Genomic DNA, 13,581 nt, shown 5'->3' on the forward strand with positions numbered 1-13,581 from the left:
CAAACATTATTTAGCCTTTCGTTAGTCTGCTGTAGCGGGCTGCTGTTGCTCTGCTCTGGTGGATCAAACCTCAAAGACACAAACATATTCAAATGACAAACTTTATTACAGTTTAGATATAAAAACAATATAAATGGACATATGCAAGTACATCTTCTCCATAAAATAAACTATCACTCATGAGATGATCTATATACTGATTACCATAAACACGTTTATTTTTAGGTTTTTTACACCAGTTAAAAAAAACTGGAAAAAGTAGCTATGAAGTGTAGAAAAATATTGTAAAAGAAGACTGATGTGCTCCAGAGGCAAATCAGCTCACAAGACCTGAAAATTAAACAAAAAGGTGGGTTTATTAACCAGTGATTCACAGAAAAGTAAAAGTGTGCACTGAGTAAAATACATCTTTCCATGCACTATAAACGAACCACATATTTTTATTGAGAAGAATGTTTTTATGCAGGTCTAATGAGGAAACCAGCAAGCAGAACCATGAAATGTGGTCTAGATTAACACTCACCCAGATAGTCGTCCATGAGAGATCCAATTGCAAACTGAAAAACAAAGAGACAATTTTTTAGGCTTTCTTCTAAAACTAACATACATTTCAAATTTTGCATTGCCCAACATCTTACACACTAGCCTGGCCTGCCAGACTCCTCTCTGTGCAGAATTAAACAGAGGACGAGTCTGGCAGGCTAGGCTACTTACACACAATAACATTTATACTTGTTTTTGTTTCAGATACGCTGAAACTTCAGGTATGATGTCCAAAAGCTTTTTTTAGGCTTTTTCCAGAAGGGAAATGTCAAATGTGGCCACAAAAAGGAACAATGGTGCATCAGAGCGCTCAACATTTTGTTTTCGTATTCATAGCTCTCAGTGCCTCCTCAAAACCTTTCTTGGGAAACAGTTATCAGTGAATTGTCGCATTTAATTTAGGTAACCAAACTTATAAACAGGGATTGTAACTTTGTGGCCAACAAAATAGTACAGAGAAAAGGTTGTTGTAGAAACAGACAGAAACAAAGGGGAAAAAACTGGGTGGACAGAAGCTAAATCATGGAGACATTAGCAGGGGTGGACTGGCCTATCTGGCACTGTCCTGGTGGGCCACTTGCCCATCTTGGGCAGACATGCCCCCACTTCCCGCACGCACATTCAGCGGAATAGAGACAACTCCGCGAGCGCACCCCCCCCCCCCCCCCCCCCCCGAGTCTGGTGCTCCGCTGCTGTGGGACACAAGCCCCCACAATGCGGCTCAGAAATTGGTCTCAACCCGGAGGTACCAAAAATTGCAGTTCCACCCTCATCCGCTGGGGGCTGGTGTCAGAAGCGAGCAAATCCTCATCAACTCCCATGTTAAAAATACCACTATCACAGCAGAAATAAACATGTTTACAGCCTGGTACCAAAACATGTTTTTTGTTTAAATGATCTAGTTTATACTCATGACAACTCTGAGGGGGTGATTTTTTCTCACTCTTCTGTTTAAGTGTATTAAAAGCCTAAAATTCTGTATAATTAATGAGCATCAGACCCACGTGACCACAGAGCTAGCTCCGTGGAAAGGCCTCAGTAGAGCCTCGGCCTGGCTTGGAAACTGCTCCGGGATTTTGAGTCTCTGTGTTTGTGTATTCTTTTTTGGATATTATTTGTGCAATTGTTGGACAAAATGACTTGCTGTGGCATTAATTGCACTAATAGAGCGTCCAAGGAGTCTCCGCTTCATTTTTATCGGTAGGTAAAATTATATTTATGTATTTTAGGTCACTGCCGAGCTGAGCTTAGATTTTAACATGTACTGTTTAACCATGAAATTTAAATGTAATAGGGTAAAACCCAGTGAATTTAACATAATGCTGCACTTTAGAAAATGAGTTGAAATATAACATGTGGGCGGAGCTGGGTTCCGACTATCGGCTTGTGGAGCTCTCGGGAGACCGACGTTTTCCACCCGGTTCTCCCCTCCCCGCAGCCCAGCGCATCTCTGTCTGATCGTGGCTTCTGTGTGCTGCGCGGGCTGCTGGCTTGTGGAGCTCTGGGATGGAAACCTTTCCACCCGGTTCTCCCCAGCGGCAGCTCTGCGCATCTCAGATCACAGCAGCGCTTGTCTGCTGTGCGGCTGCCGGCTTGTGGAGCTCTCGGAGACCTCTGTGTTCCACCCGGTTTTACTTAGGCTCCCTATTGTGAAAAGATTTAATATCCTAGACTCAAAGTCTCACAATCTAATCAGCTAATGAATCCAGAACACCTGCAACGGGTTCCTGAGCCTTTAGATGGTCTCTCAGTCTAAACTGGATTACTGATACAAATGGATTTTTGCACCATATTCTCATTTTTCAAGTTTTACCTCATGCAGCACATGTAGATAGGAGAACATTTCATATCATCCCTTTTATAACTTTGGCTTAGACTACTTTTGCTTTCAACAAACAGCAAATTATGACATCTAATTTACTTAGATGTGATAAAGAATAGTGGCATATCCTTAATAGATGTAGCAGAATTGTAATCTAAAGAATATGTTTGTTTATTCTGATGTCAGGACAACCTGCCCTTTTCACTGATGCAGATCTCAGCTTTGATGAGCTAATGTCTGTATCTTAAAGGCTCTCTGAACTTGTATAAATACTAAGGGTAGAGGATGGGACTTGATAGACCCTGGGGCATGGTGACTTGATACCAGCAGATGCTTGTTTGGTGTGATGGCGTCAGAAATTATAAAAGGACAGCTGATCTACTGGAAGGTGTGTCTGGTCGACCTGTCATCATGGCACCCTGTCCTGTGAGGTGGAATCGCTCGCAGTCGTTTAGGGCTGCCGGTGGTGAAGACAGATGAGTAGGATGTTAGTGTTCCAGCGCTATGAGAGGAGGCTAATCGCCTCCTTTATGTAGCGAGGGCAGGAATAGTTGGGAGCTAAGACGCTGACAACATTTGCCGCAACAACACTTGGCAGGTGGACAAGAGCTGCAGGATCTACCCGTCATCCTCAGAAGTCAATCCCCGAGACATTGGACGGCGTCGAAAGCTCAGATCCCGGGGTGGGGGTCACACCGACTGGGCCAGCTAGGTACCAGACTGTTTTATCTCACGTATTGCCAGTTGACTGGCTGTTTTAACAGGGAAGGGAGGGTTGGAGGAGCGTGAGAGGGCCAGTAGGAGGCAGCAGCCGGGTTCCACAAGAAGACTCGCTGGAGAAGTCTTATTATCGAGTTGTGATAATAAACGTGTGTCCTTGGTAACTTGTGCCCACTGGCGTTACTGTAAGGTTCTGTCTGGAGGGCCAGAAATCCTGCCCGGGTAACCCACTGCTGCTTCTATTACAATACCCACTCTACTGCTCAGTAGGGTTGGGCATCGAGAATCGATTGGAACCGGTTCCAAATGTTAATTTTTTCCGGAATCGCTCAGCATTTTTTATTTCGATTCCTAGTATGCCGAAGGAAGAGGAATCCACAGCCCATCTCCGTGAAAAATAAATGTGATCTGCAAATTGTGATCAAGGCTTTTCAGAGCTGATCACACCAGCTGTTTGTGTGCAGCACCAAGCCCCCACAATGCAGCTCAAAAATTGAGGCCAACCCGGAAGTACCAAAAATTGCAGTTCCACCCTCATCCACTGGGGGCTGGAGTCAGAAGCGAGCAAATCCTCATTGACTCCCATGTTAAAAATACCAATTTCACAGCAGAAATAAACATGTTTACAGCCTGGTACCAAAACATGTTTTTTGTTTAAATTATCTAGTTTACACTCATGACAACTCTGAGGGGGTGAATTTTTTTCTCACTCTTCTGTTTAAGTGTATTAAAAGCCTAAAATTCTGTATAATTAATGAGCATCCGACCCACGTGACCACAAAGCTAGCTCCGTGGAAAGGCCTCAGTAGAGCCTCGGCCTGGCTTGGAAACTGCTCCGGGATTTTGAGTCTCTGTGTTTGTGTATTCTTTTTGGATATTTTTTGTGCAATTATTGGACAAAATGACTTGCTGTGGCATTAATTGCACCAAAAGAGCGTCCAGGGAGTCTCCACTTCATTTTTTTCGGTAAGTAAAATTATAATCATGTAGTTTAGGTCACTGCCGAGCTGAGCTTAGATTTTAACATGTACTGTTTAACCATGAAATTTAAATGTAATAGGGTAATAGGTAATGTAATAGGCACTTTAGAAAATGGGTTGAAATATAACATGTTGGTGGAGCTGGGTTCCGACTATCGGCTTGTGGAGCTCTCGGGAGACCGATGTTTTCCACCCGGTTCTCCCCTCCCCGCAGCTCGGCGCATCTCTGTCTGATCGCGGCTTCTGTGTACTGTACAGCTGCCGGCTTGTGGAGCTTTCGGGAGACCTCTGTGTTCCACCCGGTTTTACCCAGCGGTCAGCCCGGCATATCTCTGACTCAGAAGCTCTGGTGTTGTGCACAGTTAACTCCGGTTATTAGCTAGGTTGCTACCTCCGTTAGCTTAGCTCCCACCTCAGCGTTAGCTTTGGGTTAGCTTCAGGTTAGCTTGTAGCTGGTTCGACCGGGTGCCGTCATTTGATCTCAGCCTTACAGCCACACCCTCAGCTCCTCCTCTCTTCCCTTTTATGGAATTGTCTGGGCTTGACGGAACCTGTGACACGGTCAAAATGGCGGTAGTGTGTGGGACAGGGGGGTCTTTGTTTTTTGGTATGGTTTTTTTGTCTAATTGTCTTGTCCCCCTTTTTTTGTTGTTGTTGTTGTTCTGTCTGATTGTTGTTATTTACCTAGAAAAAATGAAGAAAGGTTAATTGTATTTTGGTAATTGCAAGTACTGTTGTTTTCTTCTTTCAATAAAAATATAATAAAAAAAAAATGGCGGTAGTGGCCACCTCCCATTTTAGCTCAAAAACTTATTATTGGAGCCTATGAAAACCCATTGTCCAATATTTATATGTCGATGTGCAGCATCGAGCCCCCTCTCCCCTCACCCGGTGCTTAGCAGCCAAATATAAACAAACGCGTCTGCCAAACTTTTACTCCGTAATGTAAACTTTAACTCCTGCAGCGTAGAGGAAACTTGTTAAAATACATCAACACGGTGGATTTAATAGAAGCTTTAAAGAACAAACTCTGGACGGTGTGAGGTGAGTTTGTCTCACTGCAGAAATAAAACCACACCAGCTTCTGCCACAATAAATAATAATAATAATAAATCACACACAAAGTTGTGAACATTTTAATTTCCTTTCTAAACTATTTCTGTTGAGAGTTTTAATGTTTAAAATCTGTTATTGTTACTGACAGCAGCTACATTTAGGTTTCACTTCCTGTTCTGACTGAATGCTGCTGCAGCATGGAGGTGTAGTTCTCAGTCATCCTGGACACGATCATCCTGAGAGTTTTAGCTGAAAACAGCTGGACGTTTCTGGATATGTTGGAGACAATTAGGCTCTCATCCCAGAGGCTTCTTCCAGACTTTGGTTGTGGTCAGAAACAAACACACTGGTTGTGCTGCAAGTCTTTTTTTTTTTTCTCCAAAACATGTTTTTGTCTAAATGAAGGTGATGTTGTTCACAGAGTTAGAATTCATGTTGAAGTTAAGATTATTTCATCAAGTAGGACCTGTGGTTAGCTGGCTCATGTAAAACATGTCTTCAAAGAATCGGAATCGGGAATGGAAAGGAACGGAATCGAAATGAGGAATTGGAATCGGAATTGTTCAAAATCAAACAATGCCAACCCTAGTCTCATCCTAGGGTCTTTCTGCTCAACATTTCTTTAGGTTACATTTGTAACAAAAATGTCCCCTTAAAATCTTCTGCCATGACAACAGAACTTTTCAAATTTTGCTCAAGAGTTTAACACTTTCAGATGTGGTCCAAAATGTAAGACGTCTGAGGAGCGCTGCTTTGGTTAAAAACCAAACACAGACTCTGATCCATGTGGGAGGTAGTGGGCTCAACCATGAGCCCTCTGAAAGGAGGAGTTAAAACTATTCCTTTTTTATTAAGACCCAGTCTTTGTTTTTCAGAACAAACGTTTTAGATTAGAACATATGACCACAATTAAAATGGAGGACATAGGGCTCTAGTTTAACATACACTGGTCTGGAGCCAGCTACTTTTACAAAATGACTACCTCATTTCCCCCTAAAAGTTAGTCTGAACAGCTGACAGACCCCAAGTTCTGTCAAGTTCCTCCTTTGACAGTATTAAGGAACCGTTGGTATTTTTATGGAGAAGCATCCATGTTAACAAACAGACAAAAGGCCACTGCCTGTCCAAAAAATAAGTCGCACCCTGGATTTAATTAAGCAAATAAGTATGAGCTTCCTATTGGATAATTGCTGCTTGGGCGATTATCTTTCAGCTGACAACAAGTTATTTAAGCCCAACTGGTGCAATGAGTTGCTTCTCATTTCTTAAACAGCCATGTGGAAAGACACATTTGGTGGTCGTGGAAAAGATGTTAGTCTGTGTGAGAAGGGTCAAATGATTGGCATCAAGCAGAGGAAACATCTAAGGCAGTGGTTCCCAAACTTATTTAGCCGAGCACCCCCTTCTATGTCCCGACCATGTCAACGCACCCCCCAGCCCCCACATCAGGGCGTGGCTATATATATATATATATATATATATAAGACGTCAAGCTAAACAGACAGGGTTAAAAAAATATGATCAACCTTTTTCCCCATCACTTTCATTTTTTAAATAGTAATTAATTCGATACCATTACAATTTCCTTTGATTTAATTTTAAATAGAGTGCCCAGGTAGCACATAAACAATGCAATTTAACGGTTTTCTTAAAGTAGGAACGTTTAACCTGTGCGGCCAGAGCGCTCTCCTTCCTTCTGCTCTGCGTAAACCTGAGCTGGTCACCTACTTGTGCGTAATCAAATGTCAATAGGGGACAAGATATAGCCATGAGGTTCACTTTTGCCTCAGACCGACTTATTGCTGTTTTATGGTGTGGCTGAATCTGCGATCTGCTGCCATGCGGACTGGAATAACAAATGCTGCAGTAACAGGAGTTGTAGTCAGGTTCATGAGGAGTCACTGGCTGGAGCGGACTCGATTTTAATACATCATCCCAAAATAGAAGCTAATATCTTAATTTGACCTTGAATGAAAAATGTTATAAAACCTCTTAAAAGTTTTTATCACGGAGGAGGCAGCGCTCATTTCTGCCTTCAGTCTGACTGCGCGCCGGAATTTGCGCAGCGTGCGCACTTATTGAATCTGTGTGTGTGCGCGCGCGGCACAGCTCCATGAGCCGCTCAAGTCACCGCGTCTTGTTATCGGCGCTATTTAAACCAATGTTGTAAAATTACTTCTGCCCAGCCCAGATGTGCTCACTTGTGCACCCGTGAGCCGTGGTTCAGCTGGAACGCGTCTGACCTCTGACAGACGCACTCTGAACTTCAGATCTTCAGCGCGCTGTTAATAGCCTGAATGGGAATCATTTCTTGATTTATTTTGTTACACCCACAATGTTCTGTGTGTGAGGTTTACAATGTCAGAACACCTGCATGAGACAGGTGTTAATTACAATCTGCCAGAATGACTCGCCACCTTCAGATTCCTCCAACACCGTTAAAAATGATCAAATACGGAACATATCGGCGTGCGCAGGCCAGAGCGCTGAAGCTCGGCGCATTGTTATTATGAAGTTAGGGCACATGTGGAGGACACACACACACACACACACACACACACACGCAAAATATACTTGTTTTCAATTACATTTATTGGGCCCTCTTACTTTTTCTTAGGCCCACCCACAAATGGGTTTCTGGCTACGCTAATGGTGACATCTGACAGACTTCTCTGAGCTCCGCAGCCATTACACTTTTCACCTCGCGCACCCCCTAGCGGCAGCTCACGCACCCCCGGGGTTGTGTGCACCACACTTAGGGAATCCCTGATCTAAGGAGATTGTAGAAACAACTAAAACTGGGTTAAGAACTGTCCATTGCATTATTAAAACTGGTCTGATGAGTCCAGATGGAGCCTGTTCCAGAGTGATGGTGCATCAGGATAAGAAGAGAGGTAGATGAAGTGATGCACCCATCATAGCTAGTGCCTACTGTACATGCCTGTGGGGGTAGTGCTATGATCTGGGCTTGCTGCAGTTGGTCAGGCCTAGGTTCAACAACAGGATGTGCTCCAAGAATGAGGTCAGCTGACTACCCGATTATACTGAATGACCAGGTTATTCCATCTTCCCTGATGGCACGGCCACATTCCAAGATGACAATGCCAGGTTTCATCGGGCTTCGGGTAAATGGCCGGTATTTGATATAGCACCTTCTAGAATCCTGTAGCCCCCCCCCCCCCCCCCCAAGGTGCTTTACGACACAATCAGTCATTCACCCATTCACACGCTGGTGGGGACGAGCTACGATGTAGCCACTAGCGTTGTCACAATACTAAAATTTCATACTCGATTCGATACTTGAAAAAAAACTCGATACTCGATTTTGATACTATTTACAAACACCAATTTATTGAACAAGTTTATTCAAAAAATAGCATTCCTCAATTTATATTGCAAAAATTAAATGTTAAGAATTAAGTGTATTAAGTGCTTAAACCTTTCAAGTGTCAGCATTTTTTAAAACGTGCATACAAAAACTGGCGAAAGTTAACACTTTAAATCATGAATTGTCTCACTATATATACACTATTTACAGAGTGATGTTTTGCTGCTTAAACTCTGTTTAAGGTGCATTTTTGTCATGAGATGTAATGCCATATGTTTTGTTCTGTACTTTTGAACAACTCTGTTGGTCAATAAAGGGAGAAAACGAATTTATCCACAGTAGGACAAAGGTAATCTTAATAAAAACAGATTGGCGCACGGCAGTGATGTCATTAAAAGCGCCGGTTAGATTAGCCGCGGCTAGTCTGTTCACGTCTAGAAATTCCAGACCCGCTCCAAACGAACAGGGGGATCATGTTAATGATTCCTAACAAAACCTTTTGACATTGAGATGTTTTGGTTCAGATAATGTCTTATTTCGAGGCTGCACCATGGGTGCCCGTCCGCACCCTTTATATGGATATACGCTGACGGCGATTCGCCGATGGATCTAAATACCCCAGGGAATCCAAGTAGCAGAGGTGGAAAGACTACTAAAATTTCCTTCTTAAGTACGAGTACCAATACTTTGATAATTTTTTACTCAATTACAAGTAAAAGTACTTGCCTAAATGTTTACTCAAGTAAAAGTAAAAAGTATCGTAAACAAAATGTACTCAAAGTAAAAGTCACTTAGTTACATTTTTGTCAGTGTAAGGATGGCTACATCTAAGTAGTGCTAAATCACAACGCCAGTTCACAACACACACACACACACACACACACACACACACACACACACACACACACACACACACACACACACACACACACACACACTCAAACACGCACAGCTTGAAGGAGGGATTTCTATCCAATCAGTGAGAACAGGACGTGCACATTGATTGGACGAGGTTTTTCTAGGATGGTAAGTTTCAATTGTGATTAAAATTATTCTTTATTTTGAGAAAAAATTATTTTTAGATGCCATCAGCATGTGAGGTATCTCAATGTTTTCATGACAAAACTCTAACATGAGACTGTGCTCTAACCTGTCACATAACAAGCTAAATGAAAGTCAAACATTTCAGATGGACCGTATGACAGCTGCTAACGTTGGCCCTGCCCTACTTTACCTCTACATTACAGTTCCTTTATCCATGTCCATCCTAGACCTCCTCTCTGACCTTCATGCGTATTTAGAGCAGCTGATTTTTAAAGTTAGCAGAGTTCATCTTTGGTAGTGGGTTCACTCACTCATTTAACCCTTCACCACTGAAATCAGTCTGTTCATTCCAATCCTCCTAAATAATCCTCCAATTGTCCAACTGGAATCCTTCCAGGTGTTACTAGAACTAACGGTGTCTCCTCACCAGCGTGAGCCTCCAAACTGTGAAGGTTGGACTCCAAACATGAACTTTAAATTCATGCATTTATCTCGTCTTGTAGCACATTAACATGTTTTAAAAGGCTTGTATCATGATATGTTACACCTCCCAGACCAAAGATAAGATAAAATATTATCATAGACACTGACGTCATTATTTATGAAATATAAGTTATTTTCCTGAGTCATTACTTCAGCCAAGATATAAGATGCATGGATTTGATGAAACCATGCTGTCTCATGCAGTCCTATATGTGTACACAAACACACACACACACACACACACACACACACACACACACACACACACACACACACACACACACACACACACACACACACACACACACACACACACACACAGCAGCATGTTAGAATCATTTGAATGACTAATTTAACTACATTGAACTGCTTTAGTAATAATTTAATCTCTTATTCTGGAGTAAAATAAAGAAACAAGCTAAATCATCACATATCTGTGGCATCAAGAAGCATCTTCTGAGTTCAGACACAGGGATGGAGCACAATGTTTACACCTGAACAGTATCAGGATGTTTTAACTCACAGAGGCCTGCAGGTCTTCTGTTTGATGAGCAGAGCGCTGATAATCCGCTTGTTATGAGCGCTAAACGTTATTTTGCTGCTTCCATGCGGAGCGGTAGAGAAACACATTTCAAACACGGAACCGAGTCCGGCTACCGAACCGAGCAGATTTCTGATGACGTCACACCGGTGCGCGAAGGTGCGGGTTCCAACCCACAGGAGAGAAGAGAGAGAGGAGGTAAACAGCGAGTTGATCGACTGAACTGATGTCTTTGAGCAAAAGACGCGGTGATCATGCAGGTGTCTCTTTCTGTTCCGACGCTGCAACACGTAATATTTTTAATTTATTAAGCCTATAATTTATTTTTACTCAGTAATGGATATCATTTAAAATGTAGTGAATTACAATTCTTTTTTAAAAACTTACTCAAGTAAAAGTAAAAGTACAGCTTTTAAAAACGACTTAAAAAGTATAAATATACAAAAAAGCTACTCAATTACAGTAACGTGAGTAAATGTAATTCGTTACTTTCCACCTCTGCCAAGTAGCACCAAAGTTGTCAGCGTGAGTAAACAAACGTACTGCATGCTAGAAATTAAGTCCGGGTTGCAATAAACAGGAGTTTTCCTTTAAGCACATAAGCGTGAATATACAACTACGTGTTGGACTTGGTATGCTAATTAAGTTGGGCTGTGAAGCGCCTCCCAAATTCGCTGTTTATGTTTTTGTTTATTTATTTGGCAGACAAAACTTGGATCGGAGACAACTCGCGTGGGAAATTGCAATGTAGCCATGCGGCGTCTTCTTCTTCTGTTTGTCTGGGAGGCGGAGGCTGCTTTACGGCATCTGGCTGTCGTGCGTGTCGGTGTACTTGAAGAAGGCTGTGTATAATAGTCCATAATATCGATACCACAGGGATGGAATATCTCATTTAGATACCACTTTTAGTATCGATTTATATCTGGGTATCGATTTTTTTGACAACACTAGTAGCCACAGCTGCCCTGGGGTGCTTTGACAGAGGCGAGGCTGCCGAGCACTGGCGCCACCGGTCCCTCCGACCACCACCAGCAGACAATGTGGGTTAAGTGTCTTGCCCAAGGACACAATAACAAACTGAGCGGGGCTCAAACCTGCAGCCTTCCGATTACGGGGCGAGCACTTAACTCCTGTGCCACCGTCGCCCCAAGGGAGCATGAGGCAGCATTTTCACGCATGGATCAGCCACCACGGTCCAGACCTCAACCTCATTGAGAATCTTTGTGATGTGCTGGAGAAGGATTTGTGCAGCGGTCAGACTCTACCACCATCAATGCAAGATATTGGTGAAATATTAATGCAACACTGGATGGCAACAAATCTGGTGACGTTGGAGAAGCTCATCGAAAGAACACCACTGCGAATGTGTGACGTAATCAAAGCTAAAGGTGGTCCAACGAAGTATTGGAATGTGTGACGTTTTTTGGATGGCAGCTTTTCTTTGGGCCAGGCAGTGTGTATAAATAATATGAAGTAATAAGGAAACATGAACTAAACAACTGTAGTGACTTTAAAAAAGAACATAAACTCACAATGTCATTCTTGTCGACTCGTGTTCCCACGATCTTCAGCCGGATCTCATCATCTTGCTGGATTACAATGTCCTATAAAAAGTAAGAAGCATCAACAAAAGTGTGATAGAGCAACATTTACACATTAGGGGGAAAAAAAGCAGAACTTTTTACATGCTGAAGTTGATTTTTATTAATATGACTGTTTAAACAAGCAGCAGTAAAATAGAAAAGTTACAGATATTCAACCTCATCGCCAGTCTTGTAGCAAGGTGGATTAGAATTGGGGTCGAACTCCATTTCTGTGGGGATGGACTGAAAATAAAAATATGATCAAAACAACATTAAATAAATAATGAAATAAAAAGATGATTCTAGTGAAACCGATGCTTTAACAGACTTACATGGCGAGAGATGAAGCAAGACATGGGACCGATTTCTGTGAACAATCCAACCTGCAAGCAAACAGAAAAAGGTTAAAAAAGGCGAGGCGCAAACGTACTGGCATAACAATCCTCAATTTGTTTAGTTTTCACAAGCGTGAAGTTCTGCTAAAGAATTAAGATCTGCTACGAAGAACAATGACTAAAGATGAGTGAGCCATACCTTGTTAACCTGAGTGACCACAGCGTCCACCACCTCGCCCTTAAACGGGCGGAAAACAATGGCCTTGTACTTGACTGGATAGAGGACAAAACCTCTGCCTGGCTGGATGACACCCGCTCCGATGTTGTCGATAGTGGTTACTGCAATGACAAATCCATACCTGGGAAACAGAAAAAACAAAAGAGTTAATCCAACTTTTTAACAAGGCAGCAACACGTTGATCTAGTTATGCCATAGTCAATGTTTCATTAACGCTTTCAGTCGTTGCAAAGCCCAGTTAAAGTTATCATGAACAATAATAAAATGCTGTTACTCACTTGCCAGTACAAGTTCCCTCTACCTCTGTGAAAAGCTTCTGCTTCACGGTGTTAAGTAGATTGGGACCGAAGTACCTGGGGTGGAGAAGGATTTCATGCTCCAAAGAAATCTGTAAAGTGCAACAAAATCCTTCATCTGTAAATTGGTTGTGCACACGTTCGTATTTTAAAAATGCATAAACCAGCCTCTGTAGATTGAGTAATGGATGAATAAAATGTCACGTTGATTAAAAATATGAAAACTAGTCCAGGTTAGAAGAAGAGGGAAAGACTACGACGTTGTTGATAAACGATCCAAATCGAAACATCCATTAAGCCTTCAGCTACCCCCGATTACGAGAACAATGTACATACTCACGTGATAAAACATTTCTTGATAAGTTTAAATTCCACCTTAAAAATATACTTTTAAATACGTCGAAGTGGCTTCTCTTGTTCTTTGTTGAAAGGGAATCATGGACGTCCGGCGTAGAAGAACCTCTTCCGGGTCAAAGAGGATTCTTGAAATTTTGTTGTAAATTGTATTGTAACGGGAAATAAAAAAAATAAAATTATCTTCAGGGATTTTTAAAAACTGTTTATTTAAAAACAATTAACGGAATAAGTAATCCGATTTAAACGAGTTCCACC

General features: G+C 42.2%; 1 protein-coding gene across 1 annotated transcript; it reads right to left on the reverse strand.

The window, feature by feature from the left end:
• Positions 1 to 87: 87 nt before the first annotated feature.
• On the reverse strand, positions 88 to 13,474 carry polr2g (RNA polymerase II subunit G). The gene is made up of 8 exons (XM_015946536.3): positions 13,310 to 13,474; positions 12,952 to 13,061; positions 12,635 to 12,794; positions 12,433 to 12,483; positions 12,278 to 12,343; positions 12,050 to 12,121; positions 524 to 557; positions 88 to 330 (listed from the first exon to the last, which is right to left on the reverse strand). Exons 1-8 carry the CDS (start codon positions 13,319 to 13,321, stop codon positions 317 to 319), a joined length of 519 nt encoding a protein of 172 aa, XP_015802022.1. The 5' UTR covers positions 13,322 to 13,474; the 3' UTR covers positions 88 to 316.
• Positions 13,475 to 13,581: the final 107 nt, after the last annotated feature.

The sequence above is a fragment of the Nothobranchius furzeri genome, chromosome 1 (genome assembly GCF_043380555.1).
Source record: "Nothobranchius furzeri strain GRZ-AD chromosome 1, NfurGRZ-RIMD1, whole genome shotgun sequence".
In the NCBI taxonomy this organism is placed as follows: domain Eukaryota; kingdom Metazoa; phylum Chordata; class Actinopteri; order Cyprinodontiformes; family Nothobranchiidae; genus Nothobranchius; species Nothobranchius furzeri.

Bases quoted from the DNA above. Each gene is read 5' to 3' on its own strand.
- polr2g (XM_015946536.3), bottom strand. The intron at 12,795-12,951 runs GTGAGTAACAGC...TCTGTTTCCCAG, and splicing joins GAGGGAACTTGTACTGGCAA to GTATGGATTTGTCATTGCAG. The intron at 12,344-12,432 runs GTAAGTCTGTTA...TTTTATTTTCAG, and splicing joins CTTGCTTCATCTCTCGCCAT to TCCATCCCCACAGAAATGGA.